The following is a 15,687-nucleotide window of genomic DNA, read 5'->3' as shown; positions in this document are numbered from 1 at the left end:
CATTATTGAGATGTTGCTTAGGTTCAGTGATTTTGATGTGTATTGCTGATTACATGTTCAAAATAATCATGTCAATTTTTCCATGAATCAGAACCCAAAAATAATAATAATAATAATGTTAATTTAATGATGCTCTAATTTCTATAAAAATTTATAATTAATTCTAATTAAATTTGATTCGAACTTTTAATTTTATAAAATTAAAATTAAAATATAATATAAGTTTTAGGTGTATTCCTTCACGGCGTAATGTTTTATTGAATCAAAAACTTAAAAAGCGAAACATGATAATTGCTTAAACTCCAAGTCGTGTATGATTTGGTTGGTTTGCTTTTTTGTCTTCCATGTGATTTTTTAAGCCTCCTCCAAATTAAACTCTATAATATTGTTATAAAACAAATGAATGAATGAATTTATAGAATGCATAATCTTAAATTATGGTAGCCTTAATAAAATTTATGTTCACGAGTTAATGACATGTTGCCATATTTTAAAAAAGGGGTTATTATGATGGTAGCTTGGCATGTACAACTTTTCAGACAGGATCTGGGACAAAGTAATAATGCTTATGGGAACTCTTGTTATTTTCTTCAAAATTTTCAACGATCGGACGAATTAACTTTAAACACAAAAATTAAGACATCTTTCAGATAATAAACAAAAACGATTTTTTCTGCTTACCACCGTTGGGTAAAGAAAATGCACGCATGAATTACTTTTTTGTAGAGGTTTTACTTTTCTACCGTGCGGTAAATTACTTTCTCGGCGACGTTCTTTTTTTTTTACATTTGTTTTATCATTCGATCATTTGAGCGTGCTGGTGCAATTTTATCACAAATTCTTTTATCCTTAATGATACGATGGTGTAATTATTTTATTCATGAATCGGTTATTTAAATCAAACCATTAATCTATGTATCTAAATGCTTGACTATTAAAATGATAGTTTTCTACAAAGTCATTATTAATTAATAATGTTATTATTTGAAATTTGTAATTAATAAGGACCCTTCTTTTCTATTATTGTTTCAATGGACTTATCAGCCGAATCAATCTATATTTCATATTTTATAAATTAAAAATAATATCATAATGTATTTTTTATATTACAATTAATATAGTAAAAAAATATTACTGAGATATTAAAAATACTAAAGGTATAAGCATCATATTCATCTTTTTTTAAAAAAAAAAATATATATATCATGATATTATTTAATATCAAAATTTGACATAGATCATCTAATTCAATAATAAAAGCTAAAGATGCTAGCAACTTCTGAAAAAATATTTGAATTTTTTTTTTCTATTTTTATTTAAAAACTATGAAATACGGGAAGATTAAATTTTTTAATTTATCCCTTATTTTCTCCTAAGTTCTATTTATCCATCAAAATCTACTTAAGTTCTATTTATCTCTTAAAATTCTCCCAAGCTTTTAATTATGACCTATTTACCACTTATCATTATTTCATCACAATTTCAAACACAATCGATACATTCTTACCCCATCAATAGGCATTCATAATATCTCAACACAACTATTTAAATTAGGACTTTTTAAATTTGTGTATGAGGAAGACCCTTACCCTATGTTCTCCATTTTACCTTATTTTTCAAAAATCTTTTTAATATATCATATCCTTCATGCATACAAGGCTCGATTTTATTTTAATTTAGACTCTGAAATTGTTCTACCACATGCAAGCTATCTCTACAATATTTTATTTCATTAAAATGATAAAAGAAGATTTAAAAAATAACCCACGAAAATTCTAATTCGATCACGCTGAAGAGAGTTGAGTCACTAAAAAACACATCACAAAAATTCTAATTCGACCACGCTGAAGAGAGTCGGATCACTAAAAACCACACCTGTCTTTCGCAATTTTCAGCTCCGGGTGGCCGCAGAATTTCTCCCCATTTATAGTGGGCTCTTTTCTGATACATTTCTCCTTTTTTTTTTCTCTCTTCTCTCCACTTGGAAGAGGGGTGGCCGCATGAGAGATATTAGATCTAGCCTAATTAATGGCAAATATGTAATTTCTTCTTTTACGTGTCTCTAGCTGTCAGATCGTTCGGTTTGTAAATTTTGTCCATTCATTTGCTTAGCCATTGGATCGCCCTTCTGATTGATCTAGGTCGTTTAATTTGCAAATGTTTGCAAGTCGTTCGATCGCTATCTCGTATGTAGCCTGTTGGATCACAATCATTTCCTCTGTATGCCTAAAAGTTGTCGAATTGGCCTCATGATTTCACTGTTGGATCGACATCTTTGCGTATGGCCATTTGATTTGCATACATTAGTACACTTACGTGGCTGACCACATATGCATGTCAAACGCCACGTGGCCCCCCCTGTGATTGACTCGTGACCACATTAATCGACTGAGGTGGCCCATTTTTAGGAATTACAAAATAATTCTCAAAATTAATTTTTTTCTTCATTTGGGTCTATGAATTAAATTTTTAAATAGTTAGGACAAATTTTGATTTTTTATAATTTTCTTGAGATTTAATTTATACATAATTTAATTATTTATATTTAAACGCATAACTTAACACGGTAAATTTGTATATTGCTTAATTTAAAGCTTAAACATGTCGCGTTACAAAAATTATATCCATCCTTAATTTATTATTTCAGAAATTATTTTTTAGAATAAGTATATTTTATTATAATTAATAGTTTTATAAATATTTCCGCAAACTTAATTGGTAGGTTGATTTTTTTTAATAATAATAAAATAAAGTATGTATTATTTATATTCATCGTATAAGATACGCCATCTTTTTTTCGTTTTCTCTCTTCTCTCTCTTACCAGTTCTTGGATCCTAGAGTTTTAAGGTTATGATACGTACCAATTTTCAACCAAAAGAATTATTATGAGAAATGGCAAAATACATTTTTTTCTTGTTACACATAATTTTATTTCATTTAACATGAATACAAAATAAAATAACCTATTATTAATTATTAATATTAATTAAGAATCGTTAAGTTTAAAAAATTAGCAACACTTTGTCATGAATGTAACGTTCCATTTTCCTTTCTCGGCTGTATTGAGATAAGCTATTCCTCTATTTCATATTAACAAACATACTACAATAAATTTAGAATTTTTGTACATTACTGTATTCATTAAGATGACCTTGAACTTTTTATGAATTGTTGTAAAAATATTTGTACCACATTACTGATTGTTATGTAAATCGATTTGAATTCATTGCATTATGTATGCTGATATGAAATAGTAGAATATGTTATTTTAACACCGTCGAAAAAAGGGAACGAGGTATTACAACTAAAATCTATTAATCATTGCCCTATATTTTAGTTGACTAGAGTTATGTAATAATATGTGATATTACTGGGGAAAAAATAATAATAAATATTCTAATTGGTCTAATAATAATAACACTTGGTAAAAGTTTTATTTTTTAATAAAATTATACTCTTGAATTATCGAAATTAATATTCATGAAGATTAATATTATCCAGCTAATATTAGATGGTTGGTGATACGTATTTCAATTAAAAGGATAATGTAGGCATAAAATGTGAATTCGATATTGTGTTCCGGCCCATGAATTATCGGAAATTATATTAGGAATTCTCTCACTTCTGTAACACCCAGCTAGCCTAATGTCTCCGTTGGCCCAAACTAAAAAACCCAAGCCCATTAGCCCGGTCCGAAGCCTTGCACGAACGAGCTCCCTTTTGTTCTTCTCACTCGCAACAAAACAAGGTTTCAGGGTAAGATTACCAGAAGAGAAGGGAGGAAGCTGGAGTGGAGGAGGGGAGCGGCGACCTAGAGAGAGAAAGGGAGTGAGAGCAGAGAGTTCGAGCGAAGAGGAGACGGGCAGCACGATTCGAGGGGGATTCGAAGGAGGGGTTTCCGTCAGGAATCCGCGGGGACGAGAAGGGTCCGAAGGAGGACCACTGCTGCGACGGACGCCAATTTGGAAGCAAGAGGTAAGACAAATTTGAATTTCAAACACTGAACTTGAGATTCGTATTTTAATTCCTTGTTTCGAATGAAGTATGCACGATCGGAGAGTTGAGGAAATGAGATGATGCGATAATCTTAGAGTAAGACGGTGAGACGTGCATCATAAACTGATATATATGTATATATATATATATATGTATAGGATGATTAAATAATGACATAAGGAAGTCGAGAGTAAGATGCTGCGTGATGGAAGGCTAGAGTTATAGGCGGAATTAATGCTAACCTAAACCTGAAAATGATGATCAGCTGAAATTAAACTTAGGAGTGACCAAATCTGCTGAAGACGGGTGAGGAGAACTTAAATAGGATAGATGAGTGAATGGAGGGTATGAGAGAACACTGGGAAAGCAGAAAAGGCAGTGAGCGGACAGCGTTCAAGTTAAAAAGATCAGGGAAAGGAAATGACAGGGTCCAGGTCCTAAATAGTGATGGTTGGAAGTATGAAACTACTGTTGTTTTGCAGAGATGGAGCATGGGAAAGATTAAGGCCAAATGGGAGCTAACCGGACCTGAATTGGGAAGGAATGATGGAGAGAGATGGTAAATGGATAGAATGACTATAAGACAAAATGTGGAGGAGAATCTGGTTGGGAATACAGGGGATTTCAATGTAAATTAGGAAACCTAATCTGGAGAAATTGCTTGCTGTTTCTGATGTAGAGGGTAACTCTGTGTGAGTGTGTGGCCAACTGGTGGCCGGGATATACCTGATAAAGGAGTAACTTTGTGTGAGTGTGTGGCCAACTGCTGGCCGGGATATGTTTGATAAATGGATGCATTGTGTGCTGACTTTTACTACTTGGTTTTACAGCTCATATACATGTTGCATGTGTTAATAAAAATGGTGTAAGAGTTTGGCCGACTGATGGCCGGGATATGTTTGATAAATGGATGCATCGTGTGCTGACTTTTACTTGTTGGTTTTACATCTAATATACATGTTGCATGTGTTAATAAAAATGGTGTAAGAGTGTGGCCAACTGGTGGCCGGGATATGTTTGATAAATGGATACATTGTGTGCTGAAATTTCTTTGTTGGTTTTACATCTAATATACATGTTGCATCTGTTAATAAAAATGGTATGAGTGGCCTGGTAAGGGTGGTTATTCTGTATTTTTCCTGAATAGTAATAACATCTGATTTAATAGGAATATAAGGTGGGAATTGGGAGTACAGATGGGTTGAAGAAATGGATGTTTAGGGTAAATTGTTGTAACAGGAATGAGGCAGGCCTGGGAAGGGTGTGATTGGAAAAATAAATTGGGAAGGGTAAGGGTTTGGCTTGCTGTGTTGAGGGAAGACTGCTGACAGAAAATGGGTACAACCTTTACCCATTCAAGGGTCAGTCTGGTTAGACAAGGGGCAAGAAAATGTATGGGTTAGGTGATAGGTAGTGCTGGGGTGCATATGTGCTGAACTGTATGAAATATTATGGTGGCGAAGTGCTGGAAACCTAGCAGAAAGAAAAGTCAGCGGCTGTTAAGAGTGAGAGCGCGTGTCGAGAGATTCTGCGATGTTCTGTAAGCCTCGCAGAAGAAGGTCAGTGGACTGTGGGGGGTGAGAGAGGGGTGAGAGTGATTCTGTGAAAGGCGAGAGGTATAATAGAGGAAGAGGAAATAATTCTGTTTTGAGTGGGTGAGTCTTGAGTGGGAAGTTCCAGTCTAGGAATTGTACTGATTTCAATACATTGTTTCGGATTCTAAATTTGACTTAGTGGGCATGTGTAGGCTCATTACATGTTTATTTACAGATACAGTGGAGGAACCGGAACAAGAGTTGCCACTGGTGGATTCCGACACCAAGGGGACGCGGAGGGTTCTGAGAGTGACTAAATGGAGACTAACCCCATATTACACACACGCACGCATTAGCCTAAATCAGTATACATGTAATAAGATTACTCTCTTTCAATTCGAATTAGTATAGAATACATTGACAGTATGCATAGAGTTATATTGAAGGCATTGGCTGAGATTATGTTGACATATATTTAGAAATGAAATTCAGTTTCTTTGTTGTTCATGTTGAGAACAGATGTTATTAATCAGTCAGTATGACAGGTTACATTGATGTCCCATCCAAATTAGTCGTGGGGCGTCACACCTTCTGTTTGGTTGACAATAAAAACTGGGAAAGGTACAGAAGTGGAGTCTGGAAATGGATTTCTTACCTTGCAGTTTAGCAATTTGTAAGAAATTCCATCATATGGTTTTTTAGCGTTTCTTTTCTGTTGTCTTCAATAATTTTCCAGTTTGTGGTAAGAACTTTAGTGGCAGAGTTACATTTTCTACATGAGGAATAGCCCCTTGAAGGATCTTCAATTTGTTTTGTTCATGAGTACAGCAATTAATTTTTCTTTTCCAGATAGATACAAATTATTTTTTTTTTAGCATCTGATTTCCACTTTGTTTTTCCCTTGTAGTTTAATAGTGAGATTTGATTTGGATCGCACTGAGCAAAAAGAATAAGAAAAACCAATGAAGAAGTACGGGTTGCAGCTTAGGGTTCCACCCGCGCAGCAGAGGAAGCTGCCAGCAAGACCTCCCCTTCCAAAGCCTTTGGGGTTCCAAGACGAAGACGAGGATGATGTGGAGAGAGAGATTATTCGCCAAGCCAGCAAGAACAAAGCTCTTAAGGAGGTTAGACTTCGTTCCTGTCACTTTTTTCAATACTGACACTCTGCAAGTGCTTTATTGCAATTCATTCCTTTCTAATTCGCTGTTGCTTTGGTGTTCTAAAGGTTGAAGAGCAGCATAAGAAAGCTTTGGAAGAGGATCCATCAGTGTTTGATTATGATGGAGTTTATGATGATATGAAACAGAAGGTTGTCTGTCCTCAAGTACAAGACCGCCAAGAGAGGAAGGTATCTCTCTCTCTCTCTCTCTGTTTTTTCTTTTTTACTTTTTCTACTTTATTACTTTAAATGTCTACAAGTGATTAGCAGAAAATACAGCCACATATTTAGATTGTCAGGTTTCAAGAAAATTACTTATTTAATGGGCAAGTCTCAATTTTATTGGGGGAACTTGTTACGTAGGTTGTTTGAGTGTGATACTTGGATATGATGTTCTGACAAATTTACCTAGCAACCAGATGTAAATAAAGATGTTCTCATTTATCGAATATAAGAGTGTTCCATATGGGTTACTAGATTCATTCTGCTAGTGCAATTGAAGAACTTCTAGACTTTTGTGCTTTATGTTCTTTATTGATTGTCAATAGGCTTGACAAATGTGCATGCCAAAGCAGTGAAAAATGAAACCATTCCCCATATATTTGGATAGATTAGGTTCACTCAGCATTCCTGAGCATGCCAGCTGGGAAGGCAAAGTTTTCTCATGGTGGATAGGCCTAATACATAATGCATTCAACTAAGGCATACAAACACGGAGCATCTTCTGCAATTTTGTTTCTCTTGATTTTTGTTTGAAGCTTCTATGAGTCTTTTGTTATTGTTCATCTTCTCACAAGGAAGAAAGGTACACTTAACTGTTTGGGGTGTTCGTCCTTGTTTCAGCCAAAGTACATTCAGCATTTGATTAAAAAGGCAGAGGAGAGACAACGGGAACATGACATAATATATGAAAGAAAACTCGCTAAAGAGAGAAGCAAAGATGACCATCTTTATGCTGAAAAGGACAAGTTCATCACAAGTGCTTACAAGAAGAAACTCGCAGAGCAGGCGAAATGGATAGAGGAAGAGCGCTTGCGGGAACTTCGAGAAGAGAAAGATGACGTAAGTTCAAGCTTTTCTTTCTAGCTTCATTTGTTACTACTTATAGTTGATCTGCCTATTAGTTTGATCCTCATGTGATATTGAGTTATTTTTTTACTATTATTTTTTGAAATAAAAAATATAATATTTATCATTGATTAACAAATACCAAGGGGATGCCAACCAATATACAAAATATTTACATATCTATCAATACGTTAACAAAGTCCCCTAAATCATTCATTGAATTGGGAGGATGACTCAGTATCGAAAAACCAAGAGTTTGAAACCATATATCCTAACATAACAGAATCATTATCATCATCATCATCTACCCTCACGGAAGCTCTTTTGTTCCTCTCTTTACAAACCATCTAAAAAATGGTGAGCATGATGAGGTCCACATGTTTCCTCTGACCGCTAATACCCTTTCACACCTAGATTTCATCTTTAACTGACTCAACATCACCTAATTGATTTCCAATAACCTGTAAACCATCGTCCATAGCTTGTAGGCAACCGGGTATCATAGTAGTACATGATTACAAGTCTCTGCAGCGCTTTTACACAGATAGCAATTGTTCACCAAAATCTGTTCCATTCTCATCAATTTGTCAATATTAAGAATGCACCCCCTACCGACCTCCCATGCAAAGAAAGCAAATTTGGAAGGGACTTTGACATTCATATTTGTCTAAAAGGAAACCTAGTACTAGTGTTTTCATACTTAGCCAGATATTTGTAAAAAGATCTAACCGAAAAGGACCATGTATTAATGAGACTCCACACTGGCTGGTCATTACTACAATCCAATCACATGAGAGATAGAGTGCTTAGGAGATTCTCATACTCATTAATCTCTCAATTCTTAAGTTTTGTTAGCATATTTACATGTCACTCCTTTCTCCCCCTCCTTTTAGTTCTCTAATTGAATCACTTATCGTAATATCTTTCTGTTGTGCGATGGCAAAAATCTAAGGATATTGATCTTTAAGGACTCTGCCTTCCAGCCATGGATCCTGCCAAAATCTGACTATGTGACCCTTATCAACCCTTTATTTAATGCAAACTTGGAACCGATCCTTGCCATACAAATTTTTTTCCACATTCCTTTCCCTTATGGTCTTGATAAGGCTCTAATACACCAACCTCTCTCATTTGTTCCGAACTTCACTTCTATCACCTTTATCCACGACACACCTTCTTTCATAAACCTCCAAAGCTATTTACCCTGTAAGGCCATTTTCGTTCCCAGGAAAGATCTTAATCCTAAAACTCCTTGGATATTGGCTTCTTTTTTGAGATAAAAAAAACCTATATATTACGTATATGACACCGAGGAGGTGTTGCCTCTATACAAAAAATTTACAAATCGGTGAAAGTATCAAAAATCCACCCTCCCAAAATCATCCCACCTGTATATGTCATGACCCAGGATTAATATCTCAAAAGTATGAAACCATTTATCTCTAATTCTACCAATATCCCTTACACACCCATTGAAAGCTCTATTGTTCATCTCTTTTCAGACAACCTAAAAAATAGACAAAAGAATTATTTTAACAAACTTAGTACTAGTTCTAATCCCATCCCAAGCCCATAACTCATTTTTCGTTGACCCCCCAATCACCCAAGTTATACTCAATAGACTATAAACCATACACCGTAAACTATAAGTCACTAGGTATTAACGAAGAAGATGATTGCACGATTCCGCAGCATTCATGCAAAGATAGCACCCGCTAGCCATAATGTGACCTATTTTCATCAACTTATCAATAGTGAGAATACATTCTTAACACGCTTCCCGAGCAAAAAAAGCGATTCTTGGTGGTGCGTTTACTTTCCATATCTGTTGAACTGGGAAATATTTACTATTGTTCTCTTTGGATGTCAAAAAGTCATAGAAGGATTTCACCGTGAAATTGTCCTCATTCTTGAAGTTCCAAATAATCATATCATTGTCCGAACCCAAGTGAACATCCGCAAGAACCTGTAGAAGCCTTGTAAACTCATCTATCTCCTAATCATTCAAATTTATAACCAAGTCAATATCTCACCCATTCCTCCCATCCCTTCCCCTAAACACCTTCCCCACCTCCACATCCTTCCTCGTCACGAAGTTATAAACTCTTAGGAATTGATTTTTGAGACTACCCCTCTCTAACCACTCATCCTCCCAAAATTTAATGACATTATCCCTCCCAATCTTCCACTGAATCTCTTCCAAAAACTTCTCCCTCCCCATACATATACCCTTCCACAAACCCAACCCATGAGGCCTAACACACCCCTTGCAATTCCTGCACCCCACCTCGCCCCAATGACCGTACACCAAAACATCCACAACCACTTCCCCAACAAAGCTTTATTCAATTCCACCAAGGACCTAATACCCAGACCCCCCCCCCCCCCCCTTTCTCCCTTGGGGCAACGTCACTTCGTCCCACCTAACCAAATAGTATTTCCTATTACTCTTATCATCCCCTCAAAGAAAACGACACTGAATACTGTCCAGCCTCTTAGCAATTTTCATAGGGATGGTCAAAGCGAATAAATTATAGACAGGAACATTAGTGAGAGTGCTTTTAATGACTGTCAAGGATATCTTCTTAATCTCATCCCAGGCTACCAAATGATATCTTCTTTTTTCCTCCAAATTGCCCTATAGGGATCTATACTAAGTTGTTTCTAATCTTTTGGCAACACTTACTGGAATGGTCAGGAGCAACATATAATAAATGGGTAGGTTAAGTAACGTGTTTTTGATGAGAGTGTCTCCCCCTTTTAGAAAGAAGAGTTCTCTTCAATCCCACTAACCTCTTCTCAAACCTTGCCAATACAGGATCCCACGTTCCCACCTCTTTATAATTGGTCTCCAACGGTAACCTCAATCTTTAATTGACAATTTTACTGCTTTACAACCTAAACCCATGCCAGTCTCAGTATCTCTCTCATCACCTTGTCTAATCAACTCAGACTTGGTAAAATTAGTGCCGAGTCCTGAAACGTCTTGGGAACCCATCAAGACACACCTGAGGTTGAGCATTACTCGTTCGTCCGGCTCACAAAATAGCATAATATCATCTGCAAAGAACAGATGGGTTACCTCATTAGCATGTTTCCCTACTCCCACTTTAAGACCTCTGGATAATTTTAACTGTCTGACTCTTATCAACAACTTATTCAAAACTTCTGTTACCACAATAAAGAGCAACAGGTACAACGGGTTTCTCTGTCTGAGACCACTAGTAGCCTTGAGAAAAGAAGACATGCCTCTATTAACCATTACTACAAAAGATGTGGTAGTTATGCAGAATTTAATCCATCTACACTGTTTCTCCCAAATTCTATTCTCATTAGAAAGTAATCCAGAAAGTTCCAATTTACATAACGGTCTGCTTTCTCTATATCAAGCTTACATAGAACCCCCTTCCTCTTCTTGTACACCAATTCGTATCAAGTGCAGCATCTAAAATTTGTCTGCCTCCCACATGTTGGCATTCACCCACATGTTGGCAAGTTATTCTAGCCTCTAGATGTGTTAATGCCTGCCTACTATTCTTAATAGTGTAACTAATTATTTTCATCTTCTGTTTCTCGGATAGATATTCTTTATGATGTGCTATTTATTTATGTTGTGCTTTCAGAGAATGGCTTGAATAATTGCACGGTCTTATTGGACAACTGATCTTTCTTTAGGTTATCATGAGCTAAAGGAAATCTATTTACATTTTTCTTGTACAAGTTTCTCAATATTGACTAGAGGAGTGTTTTTTAGCTTTTTCAGTAATTTGTGGTTCAATTTAAATATCACCTGACCGAGTAATAAAGAAGCAAATGATGCTTCTAAGATGAGAACACATTTCTTTTCTGTTTTTCAGAAGAATGAATGTGTATTCACAAGGCACCAAGTGACTGTCATCTTAATAAGGAGGAATATACATTTAAAGTGAGGAAAGCAGCCCAACTACTTAGAGAGCATTCTCTTGTTGAATCTTCTTATAGACGCTCAATTAGGTTCCCCAATTCATCAGATATCTACTAGTTTCACTACTGATTAGATGGAATCTATCTCAAAGTCCCCCATTGGATTCTGTATTGGATAACCGCTAAGCCCTTTGGCCAACTATCCAGGAAGAGGGAGAATGGTTGCTTTGTAGATAGGAAGGTTAGATTGGGTATTTTCTACAATGGTCAGGTTTGTATCCTATAAAAGGTGATTCCTCTCCCAAACAGCAAGGTGGTTCCGGGTTCTCTCAAGTTGATCTTGAAGGCTAACACCAAAAACATAGAATAACTACCCATATGTGCAGGAGCACTTGCTCTCCGGCTTGCAAGATATAATTGCATCATCTGTTAATAGCAAATGAAAAACTACTCTTCTGCTATAGTTCTATTCCCATTATGAGCACCTAGCCATTTAGTAGATGTTCCTCCTTAGCTTTGATTAAAAAACTGGTTGAGAGCTTCCATGAGTAAAAGGAAGAGCTAGGAGGAGCGAAGATCCCTTTTTCTTGAGCCTGTATTGAACTTGAAAATATTCCAGCACCGAAATGAAAAATCAGTTTGAAAAGGAAAGGGAAAGAACAGAGAAGTGCTTTCCTTGTTTGAATAATTGGAAATTGGAGAAAAATAAAGGAAATGATTGTTGTAATATTTTGTTTGGTTTGCTTTATCTTTTGTTTGGAAGGAAATGGTTAATTACTAACATAGAAAAGTTAGTACTACCTTCCATCAATAAATTGACAAGTCAGCAACTAAGAGTAAAATAGACAAATTTTCTTCAAAATTTGTAAATCATTCCTTTTTCCTGTTTCTCTTAATTTAAAGGGAAAAAAAAAAATTAGAGTTTTAAGGAAAAGAGGAATCTTCTATTCTTTTATGAATTATTTTTTATCCAAATAAGTGAAAGAACAGTAAGCATCCTGTTTTTTCCTTTTTCCTTTCCTTTCTTTCTGCTCTTCTCAATCTAAAGAGGGTGTAAAACTTGGTTTTTAGGCTTTAAGACCTTGAAAAACATTATTTAATTCTATGGTTCAGTATGGAAGAAGATTAAGACTGCCATTTAGAATTGTTGTAGCATTAATAGTGTTGTGACCAAAAAAGTTGGGATGGATGCCACGTCCTTGGTCCTTTAGTAAGTTATTATCATATTAACTTGTAATATATAGCATTTGGTAAAATTACAGAGTTCTGGGATGTGTATAACACAAAAGTTTTTCAATATTAAGATGTTCCTTCTCTTCATCCCCCTGCCTTCCCACTCCCACTTATGACCCTATGTCCATTAACCAGATATTTTCGCATCATGAGTTTTTTTTTCCCTGTAACATTTGGTAAAAATTGCAGTGTTGAGCATGTACAATACATGTATAAAATTTCTATACATTCTGCAGTCTTCTTTTTGGCTTGTTGCTGGATGTCTTAGACATTGTAAACTGGAGTTGAAACCCAATCAAGATGGTGGGGAGAAGGGATCATTAGGACAGCTTTCTTGGTTGTTTCAATTTTAATTATTTCAGTCAACCTTCATGCTTGAAATTCTGCAACTTTATGCGATTAAGTAAGTTTTTGCTGCTGTCTATATTTTTCCGTATAATAAATTGATTGAGATCTATCATTTCCAATATGGTAGAACTTCTGTAGAACTGTGTTTACTGAGAGATTTTGCTTTCATTTGTTTGTTATAAAGGTTACCAAGAAGAGTGACTTGAGTGATTTTTACTTCAATATTGGGAAAAATGTTGCATTTGGTGCAAAAGAGATTGATGAAATAGAGGCAAAGAAGCTTGCTGAGTCCAGGAAGCAAGAGACTCAAGAGGCCAAAGAGATGGATACCTCAGAGAGGCATCAGTCGCACACTTCTTCAGAGTCTTCCAGGGTGAAAGAGGGGCCTCAGGCTGAAACTTCTGCTGCTTCAGTCAGAAGCTTTGAGCCCTCGGATTCAAAAACAGTTTCTGATAAGCGATCTTCAGATGTCTCAGCAGAAGAAAAATCTTCAGATAAACAGCCATCTAGTAATCAGCCAAATCTCAATCATCATAAAAGAAGTGAAGATGCACTTGCTGCTGCTAAAGAACGATTTTTAGCTAGAAAGAGGTCAAAGGTGGAGTAAGTTTAGGTGCTTGCTTTGCCTTCTCATCTCTTTCGGTAAAATGGCAATACTTGATGCAAGGCTTTGTTTGGAATATGGATTTTATTTGTAGAATTAATTTGTAAATTTCTGAACTTAACTAGGAGATTTTGCTGGAATCAAATTCTCGGGGAGTAGGGCTTAAAAATTGCTGGAGTCCTCAATGAGGCCAAAGCTGTATGTAAAAGCATGACCTGATTCTAGCACTTGATTCCTCTCTATATATGCTCAAAAATTCATCTGAAGGAAATACAAAATTTCAACAAATAAACAATGGCTTATATGGATAAAAGCCTTTGATGAGTTTGACAGGTGAAACCTTTTCAAAGAATCACCTAAAGAGGGAAGTGAAAAGGCTAAATGACGAGCACGAGCTCCTCCTCCATTCTTGTAAAGCGAGCAGGGGAAGTTGTAAAGATAGAAATTTTATATGTAACATTTAATTGCTTTGTAATGGAAGTTTTGACGAACTTCAGACGCAGTTCATACGTGCTGTAGATTTGGTTTTAATAAACATGGACTTTTGAAGTTTGTGTTTATATAAGTCTTAATTTTATTTTTGATATTCACTTTTGATATCTTTTCTGAATTACTCTCACGTTAGAAAGTTTTAAAAATATAACGATTTCGGCTGCACGCATGAAACATAAATTCATAATACGACGAGTAAATGTCTTTTTTTTTTTTTTTTTTTTTTTTTTTTTTTCTTGCCTTAGGAGTGATAATGCGTGATTTTGGTATGAGATAAAATTCCAAATAAACACAAATTCTCATTTTGCTTCCACACATTTAAGTGGACAATCTTATTGAAAATGAAATAAAAATTTAAAATTTAGTGAATAACTAATATTTGGTTTTTTTTTTTTTTTTCTAATTTTATTTCGTATCAATGAAAATTGAAAACTGACAAGTCGTAATGTTCAAATATCATATTTGAAAAATATTTATAATTTAAACATAACCCATTTTTAAATGCCAGAGGAACCAATATAAAATTCGAGAAACGGGCTTTACATATTTACACTTGCTTTTTTAATTTCATTTTTTTTTATCAGTCAACTCTTAGTTTTCACCAACTGGGCTCACCATGTCTCTACCAGATCTTTTGCCTGGCTCACCGTATCTACCAGATCAAACTGGCCTCGGTCCCCTTCTGTTTTGATCTTTTAAAAATATCTTTTCTATGGGCAGCGTCAGGTAAGATTTTTTAACTAGTCTGAGTATTGTCTTTTTCTCAACCCTAAGGGATTTAGATTTGAGATGTGGCGTGGAGAAATGCATCAACACAAAAAAAAATATTTCGAGGGCCAGACCATGCTGGATAGACCAGCCTGCAAGTTTGATATTTTTTAGGCCTGGGTCTACTTTGATTTCTTGTTAATGGTCCATTTTTCATCCATCATCCAACTCCCAAATCCCCATATTGGGTCGGCTAGTACCAGCTTCTTGTTTCGCTAATAATTTTATGGTTTGTTTGGTGGCTGAGTGGGTGATGAATCTAAAATTGGTAACAAAATCAAATGGTGAAGATTTTTGAGTTTAGATATCCTGTACCCAGATTAAGCTTCCTAGGAAACTACCAAAAGTATTTTAATAGGAAATTAGTGATTAATGATTTTAGGTTTTCTTTGTTGCAATAGCTTATTATTCTATTAATTATCACTAATTATAGACTTTTTGAATTTTAAGTCCTCCACGAAAACTTAGATATATGTACATCATACGTATACATTTATGTATACGTTTTTCATGACTGCTACTTGCATTGTAAGTTTCCTCCAGTATTTCTTATAATTCATATTTACTTTAATAAAAAAAA

The 15,687-nt window shown here is 35.3% G+C and overlaps 1 protein-coding gene across 8 annotated transcripts; it reads left to right on the top strand.

Moving 5' to 3' along the window:
* The first annotated feature begins 3,752 nt into the window (after positions 1–3,752).
* LOC110818540 (uncharacterized) lies at positions 3,753–14,396 on the top strand. Of its 8 annotated transcripts, XM_088207274.1 has the most exons (8): positions 3,753–3,976; positions 5,768–5,905; positions 6,078–6,205; positions 6,440–6,656; positions 6,758–6,880; positions 7,535–7,753; positions 13,428–13,856; positions 13,973–14,396. In XM_088207274.1, exons 4-7 carry the CDS (start codon positions 6,495–6,497, stop codon positions 13,848–13,850), a joined length of 927 nt encoding a protein of 308 aa, XP_088063400.1. In that variant the 5' UTR covers positions 3,753–3,976; positions 5,768–5,905; positions 6,078–6,205; positions 6,440–6,494; the 3' UTR covers positions 13,851–13,856; positions 13,973–14,396. The 8 variants fall into 8 exon arrangements, with proteins under 8 accessions (XP_088063400.1, XP_088063395.1, XP_088063392.1 ...); XM_088207269.1 differs by having other exon boundaries at positions 6,078–6,153; positions 13,428–14,396; XM_088207266.1 differs by having other exon boundaries at positions 13,428–14,396.
* The last annotated feature ends 1,291 nt before the right edge of the window (positions 14,397–15,687 follow it).

The sequence above is a fragment of the Carica papaya genome, chromosome 7 (genome assembly GCF_054855325.1).
Source record: "Carica papaya isolate Zhongbai chromosome 7, ASM5485532v1, whole genome shotgun sequence".
NCBI lineage: Eukaryota > Viridiplantae > Streptophyta > Magnoliopsida > Brassicales > Caricaceae > Carica > Carica papaya.
Note: the sequence above shows the minus strand (reverse complement) of the source record. Positions and strands in the feature narration are given on the sequence as shown.

Excerpts from the sequence above, each read along its gene's own strand:
- LOC110818540 (XM_088207268.1), top strand. The coding sequence starts at position 6,495 with ATGAAGAAGTACGGGTTGCAGCTTAGGGTTCCACCCGCGCAGCAGAGG. Across the intron at positions 6,657-6,757 it reads AGAACAAAGCTCTTAAGGAG|GTTGAAGAGCAGCATAAGAA; the intron begins GTTAGACTTCGT and ends GGTGTTCTAAAG. Across the intron at positions 7,754-13,427 it reads TTCGAGAAGAGAAAGATGAC|GTTACCAAGAAGAGTGACTT; the intron begins GTAAGTTCAAGC and ends TTTGTTATAAAG.